The sequence below is a fragment of the Haliotis rufescens genome, unplaced genomic scaffold, assembly GCF_023055435.1.
Source record: "Haliotis rufescens isolate VD_foot unplaced genomic scaffold, xgHalRufe1.0.p SCAF_15, whole genome shotgun sequence".
Lineage (NCBI taxonomy): Eukaryota > Metazoa > Mollusca > Gastropoda > Lepetellida > Haliotidae > Haliotis > Haliotis rufescens.
This window is the reverse complement of record NW_025963835.1, coordinates 18,168,216-18,189,037: the sequence shown is the minus strand read 5'-3', so window position 1 is coordinate 18,189,037 and position 20,822 is coordinate 18,168,216. Positions and strand designations below refer to the sequence as shown.

At 43.7% G+C, this 20,822-nt stretch overlaps 1 protein-coding gene across 1 annotated transcript; it reads right to left on the bottom strand.

The window, feature by feature from the left end:
- Positions 1-4,845: 4,845 nt before the first annotated feature.
- On the bottom strand, positions 4,846-12,077 carry LOC124138746 (flavin-containing monooxygenase 5-like). The gene is made up of 6 exons (XM_046505593.2): positions 11,499-12,077; positions 9,260-9,315; positions 8,101-8,288; positions 7,195-7,547; positions 6,408-6,511; positions 4,846-5,885 (listed from the first exon to the last, which is right to left on the bottom strand). The coding sequence occupies exons 1-6, from the start codon at positions 12,061-12,063 to the stop codon at positions 5,481-5,483; spliced, it is 1,671 nt and encodes a 556-aa protein (XP_046361549.2). The 5' UTR covers positions 12,064-12,077; the 3' UTR covers positions 4,846-5,480.
- Between the last annotated feature and the right edge of the window lie 8,745 nt (positions 12,078-20,822).

Here is a 20,822-nt window from a genome sequence, read left to right as displayed (position 1 = left end):
ATTTTACACTTATAAACGAAAACATAAGCAAGTTACAAAATGAGATAAATTGCTTGAACGTTTGGCTGTTAGGCAACTTACTTCCTTTCAAAAAGGCATTAAAGCACACTATTTCAGTCTCTTCAAAACTTCAAACTTACTTGTGAAATCACAACTTAGCTAGATAAATAGTATCTTTACAAATAATATTAATCTGTCTGGGCCAAAATGATTCTTACAGCATTTAAAGATACTAGAGACACTAAACTAAGATGGTTCGACTATAGCCTATTGCGCCGATTAATACAAACAACTTTGTTTTTATTAAGATTAATATGTCAGATGAGATCAATTCAGTTTCGGGGCGGTGGGGTAGCCCATTGGCTAGTGGCTCGCTCGTTCGAAGGTCCAGGTTCGATATCCCACATCGGTACATTGTGTGAAGCCCATTTCTGGTGTTCCCCACCGTAATGTTGCTGGAATATAGCTAAAAGCGGCGTAAAACCATACTCACTCACTCACTCACTCACTCATAACGATTTCTAAAATTATGCAAATCCCGTGGGACAAAAATGGTCCTTATCATGCCTTGTCCTTTAAAGAAAACAAAAAATATTATTTTTTAAACAGGATATTCTTCTCCATCACGACTCACTTTAACTTATTTGAACGACTGTCCACTTTGAAGACGAACATCGCATTTAATTTGTTTGTGAAATTAGGAGTGAACGTTTATTATCGCTTATAAAGCACTACTAAATTCCAAACACGTTCGAATTCTAACAATTATGTTTTAATTACGAGAAAAACGGTTTATAAACTAGGTATCGTAAACCTTTGTTTTGTTTGTTTGTTGTTTAACGCCGCACTCAGCAATATTCCAGCTATATGACGGCGGTCTGTAAATAATCAAGTCTGGACCAGACAATCCAGTGATTGACATTATGAGCAACGATCCAAGCAGTTGGGATGCGATGACATGCATCAACCAAGTCAGGGAGACTGGCCACAAGATCCCGTTAGCCGTCTCTTACGACAAGCATAGTACAAGCCTTTTACGGCAAGTATGGTTTGCTGAAGACCTATTCTACCCCGGGTCTTCACGGGCCAGTATCGTAACCTGACGCACGCTGGTGGCCACTGAAACAACTTAACACATGAGGTGAGGTGAGGTGAGGTGAGGTGAAATGGGGTTAAACGTCGCGTCCAAGATTATTGCACTTATATAGCGACGTGCATGTGTGTGGCTGCTTGAACTAGTCAAGACAGATGCCGATTTATAGTGCTAGCTCAATGAGATAACATACCGCAGTTTAACATAAATACCCCACTCAGACACAGTATACTGACTACGAGCCGACCAGTCCTCGTTTTAGCCCCTTTAAGTCGAACGCCAGACAGGGTAACAACAAGTACCATTTTACTGGCTTTTGGTATCACACGGGCCTTCCGCTCTCCAGGCGGACGCTCTACCACTTGACCACGTAGGCGGTCCTTAGCACATGAGTGCACGTCTCAAGTGAAGAGTCTTATACAATCGTTTATGCATTAATGTAAAAATACTACATAAAGGCCTTTGGGCTTTCTACAAATAAACATATATGACCTGGACACTCGAATCCTGTCAATCAATCAATATATAAGCTTATGATTTCTCTCATCAGGAGAATGTAAAGACAACATGCTGATCTACAGATATCCGTCAGTACATCCGATAGTCTAATATAGAAAACGGCCATCAATCAATGTTATTTATAGGACATAATTATAAGTGTATACGATACGCTAACAACGATACATTTCCGTAATGATATTACGACGAGAATTAAATCATGGTACGCGAATGTTGAACAATATGTCCCCTATGGGCTTCCGTAGTAGCAGCTGTTGGCTCGCGCTCCTTGATCGTATTGTGAGATAACGGGCTGTTCCTGTCCGACACTGACCCACTGACCTTGTCGAGCAAAAGGGGCCTTGCAGGTGCTCGCGGACTGAAACTCATAATGAGTTTCCACAAAATAATTTCCAACATAATTCAAACCAAATTTACGGTGGCCCATAAAAGGGACATGGAGTCTGTTTTTCAATATTTTGATATTTCACTTACTTTTATCGTCACCTTTTGCAAATTAACACAATTTGTCATACAAATATGTGATAAATCATGTATAAAACAACCGAAAACATGGAAAATGTACTTTCAAGTACCTATTGAATCGCTGAAATGTGAAGCGAAAATGTGAAAAACTAAAATGAAAACACAGAAAACTATTTCCACCGCGGTGGAATTAATTTTCTGTATTTTCATTTTCGTTTTTGACATTTTCGTTTTTGTTTTGGACATTTTCATTTTAGTTTTTGACATTTTCGCTTCACTTTTCTGCGATACAATATCTTCTTTATACGTGATTTATAACATATTTGTATGACAACTCGTGTTAATTTGCAAAAGGTTACGATAACAGTAAATGAAATATCAAAATATTGAAAAACAGACTCCATGTCCCTTATGGGCCACCGTACAAATTGTTGCTCATTTTGAGAGTATCATTCATAATTATTTCCTTTAATACTCCTGTCGATCGTGATATTTCTTAAAATCATGATAATCTTGTATTTATTAATAACTAAAGATAAGAAGACGAGAAATATCATTGTGCATTTATGTCGGCAGACACAAACCTGGAGCAGACGTTATCGTGTTAATAAACTCTATGAGTTGAAGCATACGTGTTAAATGATTGGTTCAAAAGAAATATTTTTAAAAAAAATTCTGTTTGTTTCATTTTTTTTCTGGACATAACACATGCATTTAACGCACATTGCATTCTATTTGTTATGATTGTCCGGTTTTCGTTCACACGCCAACTCTTATCTTGTCTGGCGGCAAGGGTGGCCCAGACGCCCAATGCGTCGCAATTCGCTGAGCAGAGTTGCGTCCCTTGAGCACGTCAGGAATCTATGATTGTGGGTTCAAATCCCGGTTCACACAGATCATGTTTCTAAGTTTGTAAAACGTATCCCCAAGTTCCAAATACATTTTTGAGATCTTTAGGGTATTACCTCTTTGAATGTATACTAGAAACTAGTAATTCGACCTGAATATTTCTAGTAGGGATTCATTTGGGCACTTCCGATACGATACCTGAATTCCAAAACTATTTATTGTAAGCCCCGGCTGTCCTGAGGATATCACTGAAATGGTACTATTAAAGCAGCGCAACACCCAACTCAATCATTCACACAAGGTCTCTCTCTGAAATGCTATGACGTTTGATGACAACTGAATCGCGTGGCTTTCGGAAGGCGAGAAAAATCAACTAAATTGAACTTTCTTTAATAAATATGAATGAAACGCAATATTAAATGGATGTCGTCAGGCCGAAATCAATGTGTACACTCGAATTTCATTCTGATCTCCCCGGGGAGTACACAACCCAAGCTGCCTGTGAAGTTTACAGTCACATGACCATCTCATCCTACCTGGTACCCATTCACTGCTCGGTGTACAGAGGCATATTTCGATCAAAGTCACAAGCTAAATGACACCACTTGTTCTTCATGTCCTTGAGTGTTGGGCAGGACAGAAGCCATTGGACCCATGCTTGCTGTAAAAGGTGACTATGCTTGTCATAAGAGGCGACTAACGGGATCGGATGGTCAGGCTCGCTGACTTGGTTGATGCATGTCATGGTATCCCAATTGCGTAGATCGATGCTCATGATGTCAATCACTGGACTGTCTGGTTCAGACTCGATTATTTACAGACCGCTGTCATATAGCTGGAATATTGCTGAGGTCGGCGTTAAACAACAAACAAACAAACAAAACAGAAGCCATTGAAACTCTAAGGGGGTAAGTCGTTGAACCCGTCTCCAAGGAGACTGTACAGTATATTGCGTGGGAAACAAAAACGATATACAAGCACTGTATTGAGAGGTGTTTTATTTGTGTTAAATATCGGTAACATACATATATGGCACATATGAAAATGTACAATGAAATGAAAAAGGCGACTTAACAGGTTACATATATACAAGCGGAAACAGCACTCAATTCAGTTAGGATCATACAAAACGCTCATGGATTTGCATTCAACGGAGCACATTTGCACAAAGACTATCGTCACTCGCAGACTTTAACACAGTCGTAAAAGTGAGTGAGTGAGTGAGTATGGTTTTACGCCGCTTTTAGCAATATTCCAGCAATATCACGGCGGGGGACACCAGAAATGGGCTTCACACATTGTACCCATGTCGGGAATCGAACCCGGGTCTTCGGCGTGACGAGCGAACGCTTTAACCACTAGGCTACCCGACCGCCCCCAGTCGTAAAAGAGTTGCAGCACTACTAATACTCAGAGCATATCAGCCACAGGCCGAAAAACGCCTATTCAGTAGACATATTAAACAAGTTTAGACATAGCCCGGGACCTTTAAATTGGCTCCTGGTCCTGAGGGCGACGAGGTAGCCTAGTCGTTAAAGCGTTCGCTCGTACGTCGTGATCCGGGTTCGATCCCCCACATGGGTACCGTTTGTGAAGCCTATTTCTGGTCTCCATTGCGGGACTAATGCTAAAAGCGGCGTTAATCCAAACTCACTCACTCTGATCCTGCTCTCTTATGAGAGACTTGATAAACTAAACGTAATAATCAAATATGCCCCCAAATAATTTAGTTACGCGATAAATCGCAAAGAACAATGAAGAACGAAGCGTGGTTTATTTCACGATAAAACATTGTTCTGTCATGATGTCTTTCCTGGAGATTCGAGCATGCGCTCGCAACTTGATGACGTTATTTTTGAGAGGGGAGCATCTAGTGAGTTGTTTCCCATAGATGTAGGAGGGCAACGCAGATAAACGCAATGACCGATCGATCGCATCCAAAGGCGGGAGATATATGACAATCGGTATTGGGAGAAAAGGTACAGGTAATCGACTTGAGGATTTTGAGAATATATGGGAAATATCCACCTGTGCAAAAAATGGACTTGTCCGACATTGCTGGGGTGGGATTCTTTTGAGGGAGTCATCATTTTTTAAATACGTGTAAATCGTTTCAAAGGTTGTACATTTTATCATCATCCTTAAAGAGGCTGTACATAATGCTGATATCTCATCCAAGAAATAAACGACTGCGCCCCTCATGGTTTATTCTCCCTGTAGTGTTTATTGTACGATCAACAACTCCCACTCGTCGTTTATTTCTTAAATAAATTAGCTTTGTTTTTCTTGTACGTCAAGCAATGTAAAATCAAAAGTCGCATCCACCAAGATGTAACTCTCTTTATATCCACAATGCAAGGATGCTGATATCTAACTTCGTAAATCATACTGCGCTAAAGCATACGTCGCCGGTTTGACGGCTAACTATAAACAAATTTGTTACGAAAAGGGGAAGATAACTCTGATAACCATCAACTGGCGCCACCGGCAGAATCCGCGGACGCATTTGCATATTTAGTTAAAAATGATATCTGAGACAGAACCGAGTCTATTGTTATCTCGCAAGAGCGTGTTCAACACGCTCCTTCTGAAGAAGAGACACAATGTCAACTACGGAGAGGTCCATGAACGAGTCGAAGCACCACATGGTGACAAGCGTGAAGAACACAAACACATAGAGCAGCAGCATCAAGGTGCCGTTCCTTTCCTTCCGGGACGGGCGCTTCTTTGCGCACACCTTCCTGCAGGTGGCGCCTCTGGTTGCTCGGGCAACGGCGTCCATGATAATTGGTCTTGCACCTTCCCACTTCCCAGGGCCGGTTAGTCTGTACTGTGCGGGGACACACGGGCCGAAAAAGCATTTAAAAGCCAAGACGGGGTCTTCAAACAGGAGTCTTTTAAAATTCGGTTTGACGCCAATTTTAGAAGCGATATTGTCCATATACTCTATCCAGTAAGTCTGAAATTCAACAAGATATAATGAAAGTTTCATGTTAGTTATTATGAGGTACATAAAACCATCGTTCAACGCGAGTTGCATACAAACTACAGGGTGTACGAGACTTGACGTACCTGCACAGTGTGGCTGCGAGACTTGATGTTGATATTAGGCCTAAGGCGTACCTGTCGGTGTGTCTGCGTGATTTGACCTACCTGTACGGTGTGTCTGCGAGACTTGATGTACATGTTAGGCCTAAGGCGTACCTGTACGGTGTGTCTGCGAGACTTGACGTACATGTACGGTGTGTCTGCGAAACTTGATGTTGATATTAGTCCTAAGGCGTACCTGTATGGTGTGTCATCGAGACTTGACCTACCTGTACGGTGTGTCTGCGAGACTTGACCTACCTGTACGAGACTTGATGTAGATTTTAGGCCTAAGGCGTACCTGTACAGTGTGGCTGCGAGACTTGACCTAACTGTGCGGTGTGTCTGCGTGACTTGACCTAGCTGTACGGTGTGGCTGCGAGACTTGACCTACCTGTACGGTGTGTCTGCGAGACTTGATGTAGGTGTGGTTCATCAAGGCAAATCTCTGGGACACCGACTTCAGCATGACCTCCTTACTCGGCAAACTCACCTCCCCTGCAAGAAATAATATGTCATTATGCCACTGCAAAAGCACAACCATCCTTTCAATGCAACAGCAAACCACTGGCGTTACGGGAGTAGACTACTTCCCCAGGGGCAGTGTGCCGTGCTTGTCGGGAGTTGTTTGTTTGTTGTTTAACGCCGCACTCAGCATTGTTCCAGCTATTTGTCGGCGGTCTGTAAAAAATCGAGTCTTGACCAGACAATCCAGTGATTGATAACATGAGCACCAACCACGCAATGTTGGATACGATGACACGCATCAACAAAGTCAGGGAGCCTGACCACACGGTCCCGTTAGTCGCATTTTACGCCAAGCATGGGATGCTACTAAGTATTCTAACCCGGATCTCCCCGGTGCTTGTCGGAAGTGAGGACTGAAATAAGGAGGTTAGAATGTGTGACGGGCTAACTGTGTCACTGTGTCCAGAGTGAGAGCGTGTGTTGGGTTTAGCTCCGCTTTGAACAGTATTCCAGTTATATCACAGCGTCTCAGTTTAATGTGTGAGGAAAGCCAGAATGGATACAGGTCTTAGATGTTTACCACTTTGTTGAAACCCACGAGCACGGGTATGGTGCATACCTAGAAACGATCGGAAGGAACCGGATCCGAACTCACAATCAATGCGACTGACTGCATCCTTAAACAACCATTCGCTAGCGGAAGTGTGACCTACCTTTGACCAGCTTAGTGAACCATCGGCACTGCATCTCGGATATTGGCATAATGGCGCCGATTGGTTGGACGAGTCCAATCACACTAAATGTAGGGTGGGTCAGGTTGGTCGGAAACATGTACTGATACAGGTGCGTCTTGTTGTTGTCAATCCTCAGCACATCTTCATCAACAATATCGAGCCGGTAGTCATAACCAGTCGCATATATCACGGCATCTATGTCCTCAAAAGTATCGTCTGCGAACTCGACGCCATTTTGAGTGAATGTCGTTACGTTCGGCTTGATGCTGACTTTTCCAGTCACCAGCTGGTAGGGAAGCTCGTCGTTGATGGTCGGATGTGCTTCAAGCGCCCTAGAATAATATAAAAAAGAATTAAAAGAATTATAAGTGTGTATATTAATGTTTCCCAACGACGTCACTAATTCTTTGTCTTTGTATCGCGCAAAAAAACAAGCATCGCCAGTACAAAGGTCACCAACAACTTGTTGACAATATTATACTACTGAAAAAAGGTTAAGGGACACCCGAATTTTTCACCTTACTACTGTTAACTGTCACGTGATGACAGATTAACAGTAGTAATATGAAAGAATTGGGTGGTCTTTCAGTTTTTTGTAAAAACAGTCACCCAATCAAATTACTCCCATGAGCGAGGGAAATTCTGTGCTACGCTACAGACAGATGCGATGGAGATGGTTGCCTATTTCGAAACGAAGCAATCTTGGCGAATGGGTTCTTGGTATCCATCATAATAGAAGAGAGATATAATACCCTGGACAAACGAGGATGCATACTTACCCCGAAACACAACATTCACAGTCACTTGCCCCGCATTTTAGATAATATGTCATAAAACATTAAATTAAAGCTTACTAAAAGAGCAATAGTATATCTCAACCCCTACCCATGCTGTGGCGACAGACCAAACGTGTCATGGTCCACTTTGAAGTTAGCCTGCTTCTCCACGACCCACTGTAGCAGGTTGAGGGGCAGTGAGAACACGAACCGACTGTTGGCAAGGAGATCAGCAGGGATCCCCTTAATACTCGTCTTGCCGATGATCCACGCACCCCTTCGAGTGCTCAGGAACACCTGCGGGAATGGGATACTGCAATTCAACAAACTGTCGGACAAAAGAAAGTATCCACTTGAAAATTGGATTTGACCAAAACATTACCAACGTTATTAAAACGTCACTAGGCTGAAAACAGAAGCCGAAACACTGAAAACTTAGATCCAAAACACAACTATGATACCCCTATCAAATATATCACCGTCGAATACCCATTTCTTGTTTGCCTCATTTTTTAGCCCGTCGCTATATGGCTGAAATAATGCCGATGCGACGTTAAATTTTAAGTTTTAAGTGTAACTCACTCACTCATTTTTGGCCTCCATCAAACATGGGTGTATACTTTCTTTTGCCCGGCAGTTTACGTGCAGGGTCAAGAAATGTCTATGACTCGTGCATAATCATATTATCTTTAAGAATCCCATGGGGTTCAGTGTTGGAAGAGTCCCTGGCCTGGCTCTAGAGGAGACGAAGTGCAGCGTTCGGTAGATGACGTGTCAACGTACCCCGACGGCGTGGATCGTTTCGCATATATCAGTCACTGGATTGTCTGGCCCAGGTTCGATTATATACAGGTATGTAACTAGAATATTGTTGAGTGCGGCGTTAAACAATAAACACACACAGCAGTAGTAGTTAGTAGATAGTAGTTATTAGTACAGACGATGGTACTAGTTGTAGTGGCAGTAGTAGTAGTAGTGGTGAGTAGTAGTAGCAGTAGTAGTAGTAGTAGTAGTAGCAGTTAGTAGATAGTAGTTATTACAACTGACGATGGTAGTAGTAGTAGGAATAGTAGTGGCAGTAGTAGTAGTGGTAGTGGTGGTAGTAGTAATAGTAGTGGTGGTGATTAGTAGTAGATAGTAGTTATCAGTACTGACGATGGTACTAGCAGTAGTAGTAGTGGTGGTGGTGGTGGTAGTAGTAGTGGTGATAAGTAGTAGTAGTAGTAGTAGTAGTAGAAGTAGTAGTAGTAGTAGTAGTTTCTGCTCACCTTCGATGCTGCTCGGGACAAGTCCACGGCGATGTCCGCAGCTGAGTTACCAATGCCTGCAAACAAAACAATACAACATTTGGTCAGCATTATCTTGACGTTAACATTGGTTTTTTTCAGGATATTTCACTTAGATTGGGGGGTGCCTAGTGGTTATAGCGTTCGCTCGTTTGATTCCCCACATTGGGACAACGTAGGATCGTGCCTGGCGTCTACATTGATATAGCTCGATAATTGCTAAAACTGCCTGCAACCCCACTCACTCACTCACTCTTATCTTCTGTATAGAGTAATGACTTTCGAAGAGACGAACGTACTTATAACTGTAAGGAAAATACGAATAAACCCATGCATTGAGAACTGCATCCCAAGATGTCATATTGTATATACATATATTTCATAACTTTGCAATGACAACTGAAAACAGGATTTCACCAAAACATTTGCAACAGATATCAAAACGTTCCTAGGCTGAAAACAGTCGCCGAAACACTGTATGTTATTTTTCCAAAACACAACTAGGATACCCGAACCCAATACATCACAATGGAATAACCAGTTCTTATTAGTTTCAATTAAACACCATTAAACACGGGTGTGTACTTTCTTTTTCCCAGCAGTTTAGCAATAATGTATTACATTCACTTAATGTTCGTTATATTCCAGAATGGAAACAAGAGGAAGAAACATGACGGTATAGCCTCGGTATCAATTTCAGAAAGAATGGGACTCAAGACCAAAATGGGCGAAAATGGGCATTATATTTCTAATTAAAGTATAATATTTATGGCTACACGTACGAAACGCCTTTTAGTGAATGGTGGCGAAGTTACACGGCCTTGTATCGCATATTCCAACCTCTGATGGTCATAGCGCTAAAACGCTTTGTGAAAGTACATACACACACAGAAAGTCACAGACGCGCAAGTATTCAAGATCACAAGCTTGTACACTTTCACATAATTCCAAACGCTGCGATTATGTTTACAAAGCCACCGAAGCGCTGTCGTAACGCCGATACTAAACATAGATTTATGATGGCCTAACACTACAATCGCTTTGAAAAGTGAGCCCAAGTTAAACACCTAAATTTAGACACAGTAGCGCTACATGCACTACCGCATACCCGTACCCGCACTCGAATCATAAATAAAATTCACAGCTTTTTGTTGTTTTTTGTTGTTGTTTTTAATTGTTTTGGTTTTTTAAAGGACGATCAGAGTCTCACATTTTTCATTCCCCGAACATATTTTGTTATATAACAGATATGTTGATTCTTTAATTTGTATTTCATGCGTGTCATAATTTATATTTACAGGTTCGCGTTGATATGCTCCTTGGCTGAAGAATAATATTTCCCAGACGTCGTCTAACCCACATCAATCACTATTATCAATCATTAAACACAAAAAAACCTTTTGACAATAACACTCGACTCGACCTTTCATTAATATTCATCAACATTCGGAGGTCAAGCACGTGACAGGTGCCCGTTGAGTGGTCAGTAGGAACAATCATTGCAGATTGATACAATCTTAGCATGGGCAGTGACCACTGTAGCGTTAAATGTGTCAAGGTCAGTGGTCATCCCGCGCCAGTCTGTGTAACTATAGGCTGTGAGAAATTACCCCAGTTTGAGCGTTTTTTCTACAAAGAATCTTAATTCAGCCTTTGTTGCTGGGGCCACGGGGCATGGTGAGTTATGCCCCGCTTGCTGTGGGTTTCATTACCGCTAAGTGCAGGACTGGGTGTTTATTTTATCACGTGACTGGATCAGGTTTTTTATGTAAAAATTTCAACATGGGTCTCTAGTTTAAGGTTCAGTGAGAACCGACATCGATTATAGTTTCTTGATAATAAGTTTGTCAAATGATTATTTTACAATTTCTCTTATAAATATGTAAAATTATGAACGATTGACAATTGTATGACACCAACCCTTCGTATCAAGCCAAAAACGGTACTGGATTAAAACATACCATAAATTCTATTATAAAAATATTTACATACACATCTTAAAAGCACATAACTTCATTAAAAAAAATTATCTAAAAAACCATTTGTGAAGATCGTAATTATTAACATACACACATAATTTGTAAACTCGAACAAGCTCATTAAATATCCGAAACAAAAGACTTCATTTCCATATTACCATCGATATAAAAAAATGCAGCATAATTTGATAATTCATACTTTGGGCCAACAAAAAAGTGGAAGAATTTTTTTTCACACATACCTATAACAAGTACTCGTTTTCCAATGAAATTACTTGAATCTTTGTATCCTTGAGAGTGTATGACGGGTCCTTTGAACTTGTCCGCACCCCTAAATGTCGGCGTGTAGGGGACAGAGTGATGACCAGTGCAGACCATCACCCCATCAAACACCCGCGTGAAGGGCGGGGCACCCTCAACACTCACCGTTACCCCCCACCGTCCTGTGGCGTCATAGTCGCTAGCTTTGCTAATGTTCAGAACTGCAGCGTTAAAGCGAACATGCGCCAGGAGTTGGAATCTTGCAGCGTACAAACGGAAGTATTTGAGAACATATTCGTGTGGCAAGAAGGGTGGAAAGTCGTGAGGAGTAGGGAAATCACTGAAAGACATCATTTCCTTACTAGTGTTGATCACCAGATTTTTGTAAATGCTTGCGCGATCATTGGTGACCGTTTCTGAAAAGTTCCAAAGGCCACCGATATCGTCCCCTCTTTCAAAACACACAGGGGCAAGGTTTTCGTCAAGGCAAGCTTTGACTGCAGCCAGACCACTACACCCAGCGCCAATGATTGCTATATACTTCATCACTGAACAACGGCTGACTTTCTGTCAGGGAATACATGCAACGGGTGAGATCGGTCCTTTTATATCATACTACTGGGCTGTCATGCGGGCCAGACGGTTGCGTTTTGGCGAACTGCGCGCGATACTGTTCGTGAACACCTTGTTATCTTTTTGTGTTTTAGAAAAGTTTCATGCGATCGGAGATGCGGTTTTCTTCTTAAAAGGGAACTAGGGTCGAGACAGTCCTAGCACATTTGATTCAAATCCCCCAATCCCACTTTTTGGGTACTAGCTCTATATGTAGGATGTGTATGTATGCACCAAGCAGTCAATTACGCGGAGAAAATGGCTCAGGTTCACTCGGCAGTTACAATAATGCAACCCGTGGAGGCATCGGTCCCTAGCAACCCATGGTTGTCGTAAGAGGCGACTAAATTAATCAGATGGTCAGGCCCGGTGACGGTTGATTGCCTGTTATCCTATCCCAATTGTATGGTAATCGATGCTCATGATATCAATCACTGGATTGCCTGACGCAGACTCGATTATTGCTCGATATAATCTCCATGTAGAGGGAGTATTGCTGAGAGCGGAATATTGCCGAGTTAAGCCACAGACAAACCCATTACAATACCTTGACCTACCTCGCTTGACGTGATATTCAGACCTCGAGTCCGCCTCGTGAATACACTGTCGATAGTGTGTGCCGTTGTGGTGGAAGCAGTGTTCTTACTCTATGAACACGGGGAACCAGTATAGGGGGTTTGTAAGGGACTGATCCAGATGTTTCAGTCTGGGTAATTACTGTTACCGCTAGTCCAGCAGGAGTAACCACTGATCCCCGACAGTCCTGTCAGAATAATCACTGGTCCCCAGTATTCCAGTCAGAGTAATCACTGGTCCCCAGTATTCCAGTCAGAGTAATCACTGGTCCCCAGTATTCCAGTCAGAGTAATCACTGGTCCCCGACAGTCCTGTCAGAATAATCACAGGTCCCCAGTATTCCAGTCAGAGTAATCACTGGTCCCCAGTATTCCAGTCAGTGTAATCAATGGTCCCCGACAGTCCTGTCAGAATAATCACAGGTCCCCAGTATTCCAGTCAGAGTAACCACTGATCCCCGACAGTCCTGTCAGAATAATCACTGGTCCCCAGTATTCCAGTCAGAATAATCACAGGTCCCCAGTATTCCAGTCAGTGTAATCACTGGTCCCCGACTGTCCTGTCAGAATAATCACAGGTGCCCAGTATTCCAGTCAGAGTAATCACTGGTCCCCAGTATTCCAGTTAGAGTAACCACTGATCCCCGACAGTCCCGTCAGAAAAATCACTGGTCCCCGACAGTCCCGTCAGAATAATCACTGGTCCCAAGTATTCCAGTCAGAGTAATCACTTACCCTCGATATTCTAGTCAGAGCAATCCCCGATCCCCGATATTCCAGTCAGATTACTCACTGGTCCCCAGTATTACAGTCAGAGTAATCCTTCGTCCTGATATTACAGTCAGAGTAATCACTTATTCCCGATATTCCAGTCAGAGTAATCACTTATCCCCGATATTCCAGTCAGAGTAATCACTTATCCCCGATATTCCAGTCAGAGTAATCACTTATCCCCGATATTCCAGAGTAATCACCTATCCCCGATATTCCAGTCAGAGTAATCACTTATCCCCGATATTCCAATCAGAGTAATCACTTATCCCCCGATATTCCAGTCAGAGTAATCGCTTATTCCCGATATTCCAGTCAGAGTAATCACTTACCCCCACTATTACAGTCACAGTAATCACTTATCCCCACTATAACAGTCACAGTAATCACTTATCCCCACTATAACAGTCACAGTAATCACTTACCCCCACTATAACAGTCAGAGTAATCACTTATCCCCGATATTACAGTCAGAGTAATCACTTATCCCCGATATTTCAGTCAGAGTAATCACTTATCCCCACTATTACAGTCACAGTAATCACTTATCCCCGATATTACAGAGTAATCACTTATCCCCACTATTACAGTCAGAGTAATCACTTATCCCCACTATTACAGTCACAGTAATCACTTATCCCCGATATTACAGTCACAGTAATCACTTATCCCCACTATTACAGTCAGAGTAATCACTTATCCCACTATTACAGTCAGAGTAATCACTTATCCCCGATATTACAGTCACAGAAATCACTTATCCCCACTATAACAGTCACAGTAGTCACTTATCCCCACTATAACAGTCACAGTAATCACTTATCCCCACTATTACAGTCACAGTAATCACTTATCCCCACTATTACAGTCACAGTAATCACTTATCCCCACTATTACTGTCACAGTAATCACTTATCCCCACTATTACAGTCACAGTAATCACTTATCCCCACTATTACAGTCACAGTAATCACTTATCCCACTATTACAGTCAGAGTAATCACTTATCCCCGATATTCCAGTCAGAGTAATCAATTATCCCCACTATTACAGTCAGAGTAATCACTTATCCCCGATATTGCAGTCAGAGTAATCACTTATCCCCGATATTCCAGTCAGAGTAATCACTTATCCCCGATATTCCAGTCAGAGTAATCACTGATCCCCAATATTCCAGTCAGAGTAATCACTTATCCCAAATATTGCAGTCAGAGCAATCGCATATCCCCGATATTCCAGTCGGAACAATCAATTATCCCCGATATTACAATGAGAGTAATAAAATGCTTATTGATTCATTCATCTGAAGGGATTTCATTACATGTTTTGTATCCGAAACTGGTTAATTGATATAGGTACTTATCGACAGGACAGGCATTTCTATGTAAATTTAAGGGTTTTATTTTTGTAAATTATAATTCTAACAAATTCAAAATGTCGAATTCATATTATGTCATCAACGTTCCGGTGTTCTTTAAACAAGTCACCATGAAGCCTGGTTGCCGCTTCATAGCCTCTCTGAAGAGTTTTACATTTTGTAAATTATAATTAAATAACTTCACATTTTCGAATTCGAGTTGTGCCTTGAATTTCCCTGTGTTCATTGCACAGGTTTTGGGAACTGTTCATATGGTATCCAAAGTGTTTTAGATTTAGAACAGTATAAGGTAAACGAACTCAAAATGTCAAGTACAAAGTCTGCGTAGTCTCACACAAGTTGTGATGTTATGATGATTATATCTCAGTCAGTTACTTGCCCACAAATCACAGCAAGCCGTGTATCTCGAGAGATGTATGAAACGGTTTGAAAGCGGAAACATAGCTGTAGGTGATTGTTTCTTTGTTTGCCTGTTATAGTTTGTTTGTTTGTTTGTTGTTAAACGCCGCACTCAACACTATTTCAGCTATATGACGGCAGTCTGTAAATAATTGAGTCTGGACCAGAGAATCAAGTGATTGACATCATGAGCATCGATCTACGATGACATGCATCAACCAAGTCAGCGAGCCTGACCACCAGATACCATAAGTCGCCTCTTACGACAAGCATAGTCGGCCTTTGCGGCAAACATGGGTTGCTGAAGACCTATTCTACCCTAACCGTCATATATAGGGGGTTTCTTCATCATCGAAATTCGCATTAAAATGTTATCACGTTACCTTTGTCTGTCTTGACAAGTATTTTCCTGTTAGAGGATTGGTCAACAAGTAAAATCATAATGATTAATCACCATTATTATGACTATTGATCTTATGATCTTACTTGCCTCCGCCGTTGGATGGGGGAGCTATAATTTATATGTTTCAGCCACATTGTGACTAGACAAAGTAATGCATGTTTATTTTCCAAAATCCTGTCATCAATGGACAGTAAAACAGGCAGTAACATCCCAGGCTTGTATCTAAAGACAGTTTGAAAAGAATATTAAGAACGGTCTATTAAACAACAATATAAAACTCAGGCTATTAATCGCCAGCAACCAAAAGCAGGTCACCTTATTCGGATATACGATACAGTGGATCCCAAGCAGGATTTACACCATCACTTTACCTGCTGGCAACTGTTGGCAAGTTAGCCTAGAATTAAAAGAAGAAAAAACAAACAAATATGCTGTTATGAAAAAGCGGTACCTAGCCATAAAAAGACTTTGAATCGCATTGTCTTACGCGCTTTTGAGTTTAAATGTAATCATATTCCCGAGCAAGGGACAACACCTAGAACAGTATAATAGAGCACCTGCCGAGGAATGCTTCAGATGACCCATCTTCTGCCCAAGGTCACACCCAGACACAAGTAATAAACAGTATATTTACATTTTCGTTACTTTGAGCATGTAGGTGAAGAAAACACGGTCACGTGACACGAGATCTCGAAGGGTCATGTCAAGGATATGTCGTGCTGCCCAGTAGTCAACATACCCGGACAAAGGGTCTGGATTTGTGTAGCTGACCCACCCCAGACCTTCACGGTAGAACGATATCGTACGTCTGTACGGGCTCTCCATGTGTCTGTCTGTACCGGCTGCCTGTGTGTCTGTCTGTTCAGGCTGTCTGTGTGTCTGTCTGTTCTAGCTGTCTGTGTGTCAGTACCGACTGTCTGTGTATCTGTACCGACTGTCTATGTGTCTGTCTGTGTGTCTGTCTGTACCGGCTTCCTGCCTGTACCGCCTGTCTGTCTGTGTGTACCGGCTGTCTATCTGTACTGACTGTCTGTGTGTCTGTACCGTCTGCCTGTCTGTGTGTACCGGCTTTCTGGGTATGCCGGTACCGGGTGTCTGTGTGTGCCTGTACCGGCTGTCTGTGTGTCTGTACCGTCTGCCTGTCTGTGCAGGCTGTCTGGCTGTGTGTACCGGCTTTCTGTGTATGCCAGTATCGGCTGTCTGGCTGTGCCTGTACCGCCTGTCTGTCTGTGTGTACCGGCTGTCTATCTGTACTGACTGTCTGTGTGTCTGTACCGTCTGCCTGTCTGTGTGTACCGGCTTTCTGTGAATGCCGGTACCGGGTGTCTGTGTGTGCCTGTACCGGCTGTCTGTCTTTCTGTACCGACTGCTTGTCTGTGCAGGCTGTCTGTCTGTGTACCGGCTTTCTGTGTATGCCAGTATCGGCTGTCTGGGTGTGCCTGTGCCGCCTGACTGTCAGCGGGGTACCGGCTGTCTCTGTGTCTGTACCGGCTGCCTGTCCGTGTGTGTGTCTGTACCGGCTGCCTGTCTGTGCAGGCTGTCTGTCTGTGTGTACCGGCTTTCTGTGTCTGTGTGTAACGGCTGTCTGTGTGTGCCTGTAACAGGCTGTCTGTGTGTCTGCCTATACCGTCTGTCTGTGTCTGTCTGTACCGGCTATCAATGTGTCTGCCTGTACCGGCTGTCCGTCTGCACCGGCTGTCTGTGTGTACCGTCTGCCTGAGTCTGCCTGTACCGGCTGTCTGTGTGTCTGTCTGTACCGACTGCCTGTCTGTACCAGCTGTCTGTACCGGCTATCTGTGTCTGTCTGTACCGGCTGTTTGTGTGTATCCCTGTACCGGCTGTCTGTGTGTCTGTCTGTACCGGCTGTTTGTGTGTATCCCTGTACCGGTTGTCTGTGTGTCTGTCTGTACCGGCTGTCTGTGTGTCTGTCTGTACCGGCTGTTTGTGTGTATCCCTGTACCGGTTGTCTGTGTGTCTGTCTGTACCGGCTGTCTGTGTCTGCCTGTACCGGCTGTCTGTGTGTCTGTCTGTACCGGCTGTCTGTGTCTGCCTGTACCGGCTGTCTGTGTCTGTCTGTACCGGCTGTCTGTGTCTGTCTGTACCAGCTGTCTGTGTCTGCCTGTACCGGTTGTCTGTGTGTCTGTCTGTACCGGCTGTCTGTGTGTCTGTCTGTACCGGCTGTCTGTGTCTGCCTGTACCGGCTGTCTGTGTGTCTGCCTATACCGGCTGTCTGTACCGGCTTTCTGTGTGTGCCTGTACCCGGCTGTCTGTGTCTGTGTGTACCGGCTGTCTGTGTGTGCCTGTACCGGCTGTCTGTTGGCCTGTCTGTACCGGCTGTCTGTGTCTGTGTGTACCGGCTGTCTGTGTCTGTGTGTACCGGCTGTCTGTGTCTGTGTCTGTGTGTACCGGCTGTCTGTCTGTGTGTACCGGCTGTCTGTGTCTGTGTGTACCGGCTGTCTGTGTCTGTGTGTACCGGCTGTCTGTGTCTGTGTGTACCGGCTGTCTGTGTGTCTGTACCGGCTGTCTGTGTGTGCCTGTACCGGCTGTCTGTGTCTGTCTGTACCGGCTGTCTGTGTGTCTGTCTGTACCGGCTGTCTGTGTCTGTGTGTACCGGCTGTCTGTGTGTCTGCCTATACCGGCTGTCTGTACCGGCTTTCTGTGTGTGCCTGTACCCGGCTGTCTGTGTCTGTGTGTACCGGCTGTCTGTGTGTGCCTGTACCGGCTGTCTGTTGGCCTGTCTGTACCGGCTGTCTGTGTCTGTGTGTACCGGCTGTCTGTGTCTGTGTGTACCGGCTGTCTGTGTCTGTGTGTACCGGCTGTCTGTGTCTGCCTGTACCGGCTGTCTGTGTCTGTGTGTACCGGCTGTCTGTGTCTGTGTGTACCGGCTGTCTGTGTCTGCCTGTACCGGCTGTCTGTGTCTATGTGTACCGGCTTTCTGTGTGTGCCTGTACCCGGCTGTCTGTGTCTGTGTGTACCGGCTGTGTGTGTGTGCCTGTACCGGCTGCCTGTGTGTGTGAGAGTATATTAAAAAATAAAAGTTCAAAAGATATTCTGAGACTTGGTCTTATATTGAAGTTGCAAAACTTATTGAATGCCCAACGTAAGTTTGCTCAAGACAGTCATGTTTTGTCATGACGACACAACTGACAACGTATTCGAGTGATGATAGTGGGTTCAACGAGCTGTGGGAAATTATAACGCTTTCTAGCCAGCAGCCCATCTGTGGTCTACCATCTATCTAGCCACCAGCCCATCTGTGGTCTACCATCTATCTAGCCACCAGCCGATCTGTCTCTACCATCTATCTAGCCATCAACCGATCTGTGTCTACCATCTATCTAGCCACCAGCCGATCTGTGGTCTACCATCTCTCTAGCCACCAGCCGATCTGTGTCTACCATCTATCTAGCCACCAGCCGATGTGTATGTTCACCCATCTATCTAACCACCAGTCGATCTGTGGGTCTACCATCTATCTAGCCACCGACCAACCTTTCTACCATCTATCTAGCCACCATCCGATATGTGGGTCTACCCATCTATCTACCCACCAGCCGAACTGTGGGTCTACTATCTGTCTAGCTACAAGCCGATCTGTGGTCTACCATGTATCTAGCCACCGGCCAATCTGTCTACCATCTATCTAGCCACCAGCCGATATGTGGGTCTACACATTTATCTAGCCACCAGCCGATCTGTGGGTCTTCCATATATCTAGGCACAAGCCGATCTGTGGGTCTACCATCTATCTAGGCACCATCTGATTTGTGGGTCTCCAATCTATCTAGCCACCAGCCGATCTGTCAACCATCTCTAGCCACCAGCCGATCTGTGGGTCTACCTATTTATCTAGCCACCATCCGATCTGTCTACCATCTGTCTATCCACCAGCCGATCTCTGTTTGAAATCTATCTAGCCACCAGCCGATCTGTATGTCTGGCATCTATCTAGCCACCAGTCGATATGTTGGTCTACCCATCTGTCTACCCACCGGCCAATCTGTCTGACCATCTATCTAGCCACCAGCCGATCTGTATGTCTGGCATCTATCTAGCCACCAGTCGATATGTTGGTCTACCATCTATCTACCCATCGGCCAATCTGTCTACCAATCTATCTATCAACCAGCGTCTATCTATCCACCAGTCGATATGTGGGTCTACCATCTATCTAGCCACAAGCCGAACTGTGGGTCTACCATCTATCTAGCCATCAGCCGATGTGTTGGTCTACCCATCTATCTATCCACCAGCCGATTTGTGGGTCTACCATCTGTCTAGTCACCAGCCGATCTCTGTGTTTGGAATATGTTTAGCCAACATCCGATCGGTATGTCTTATACCATCTGCCTGGAACGAGCCGATATGTATGTATGTTTATAGCCTGTATACCTGATCAGATGGTGTACCCGTCTGTAGTTGCTGTAGACATGCTTCTACTTATTTAACCGTCACTGTGTTATCTTAGCATTTAACCAATATCCTGATTTTTGGATACATTAAAATGTTGCAAGTGTTGTTCAGTGGGCATTGATTCGATCTTCCCCATCTAACACGACTCATCATGTCCAACCCGACGTACTCCAAGCCTCAAACTAGCACCACAAGCTTTGTCTTAGACAAGTTCAACGACCCGGGTCAGCTTCTTAAAACCTCTGTCTAAATCATTCCTCATTGAATCCACAAACCGTCCTTCCACAATGATCCGAGCGACTGTCTTTTATTACACGTGTAAATAACCTGTCCGCGATGTTTTTTGTAAAGACGGGAGATAGGTCTTTTAGAGGTCACTCACTGACCATTTAATATGTGTGGGAAAAAATATAGAGCCTCTGCGTACAATGAATGACGTGCTTTGACCGCGACTGACCGCCATGCGATTGTCCTATTGTAACGCATGGAAACCATTGAAATATGACTGATAGCTGAATTTGATGAATTGGGATATATTTGTTTCGGAATATTTAATTTGACTGGAACTGCAAAAACGCATCACCCCTTTTTGCAGTTTTATCAGCAAAATGTTTTGTTCTAACTATTAACCAAAATCATAATATATACATGAGATTCAGGTCGCCTTTATTAATGGATCTGATTCATTTACACTATCTAGATTCGGACAAGGGGTGATTTTCTATGGAATCGCAGAAGGGACATTGTCGCAAAA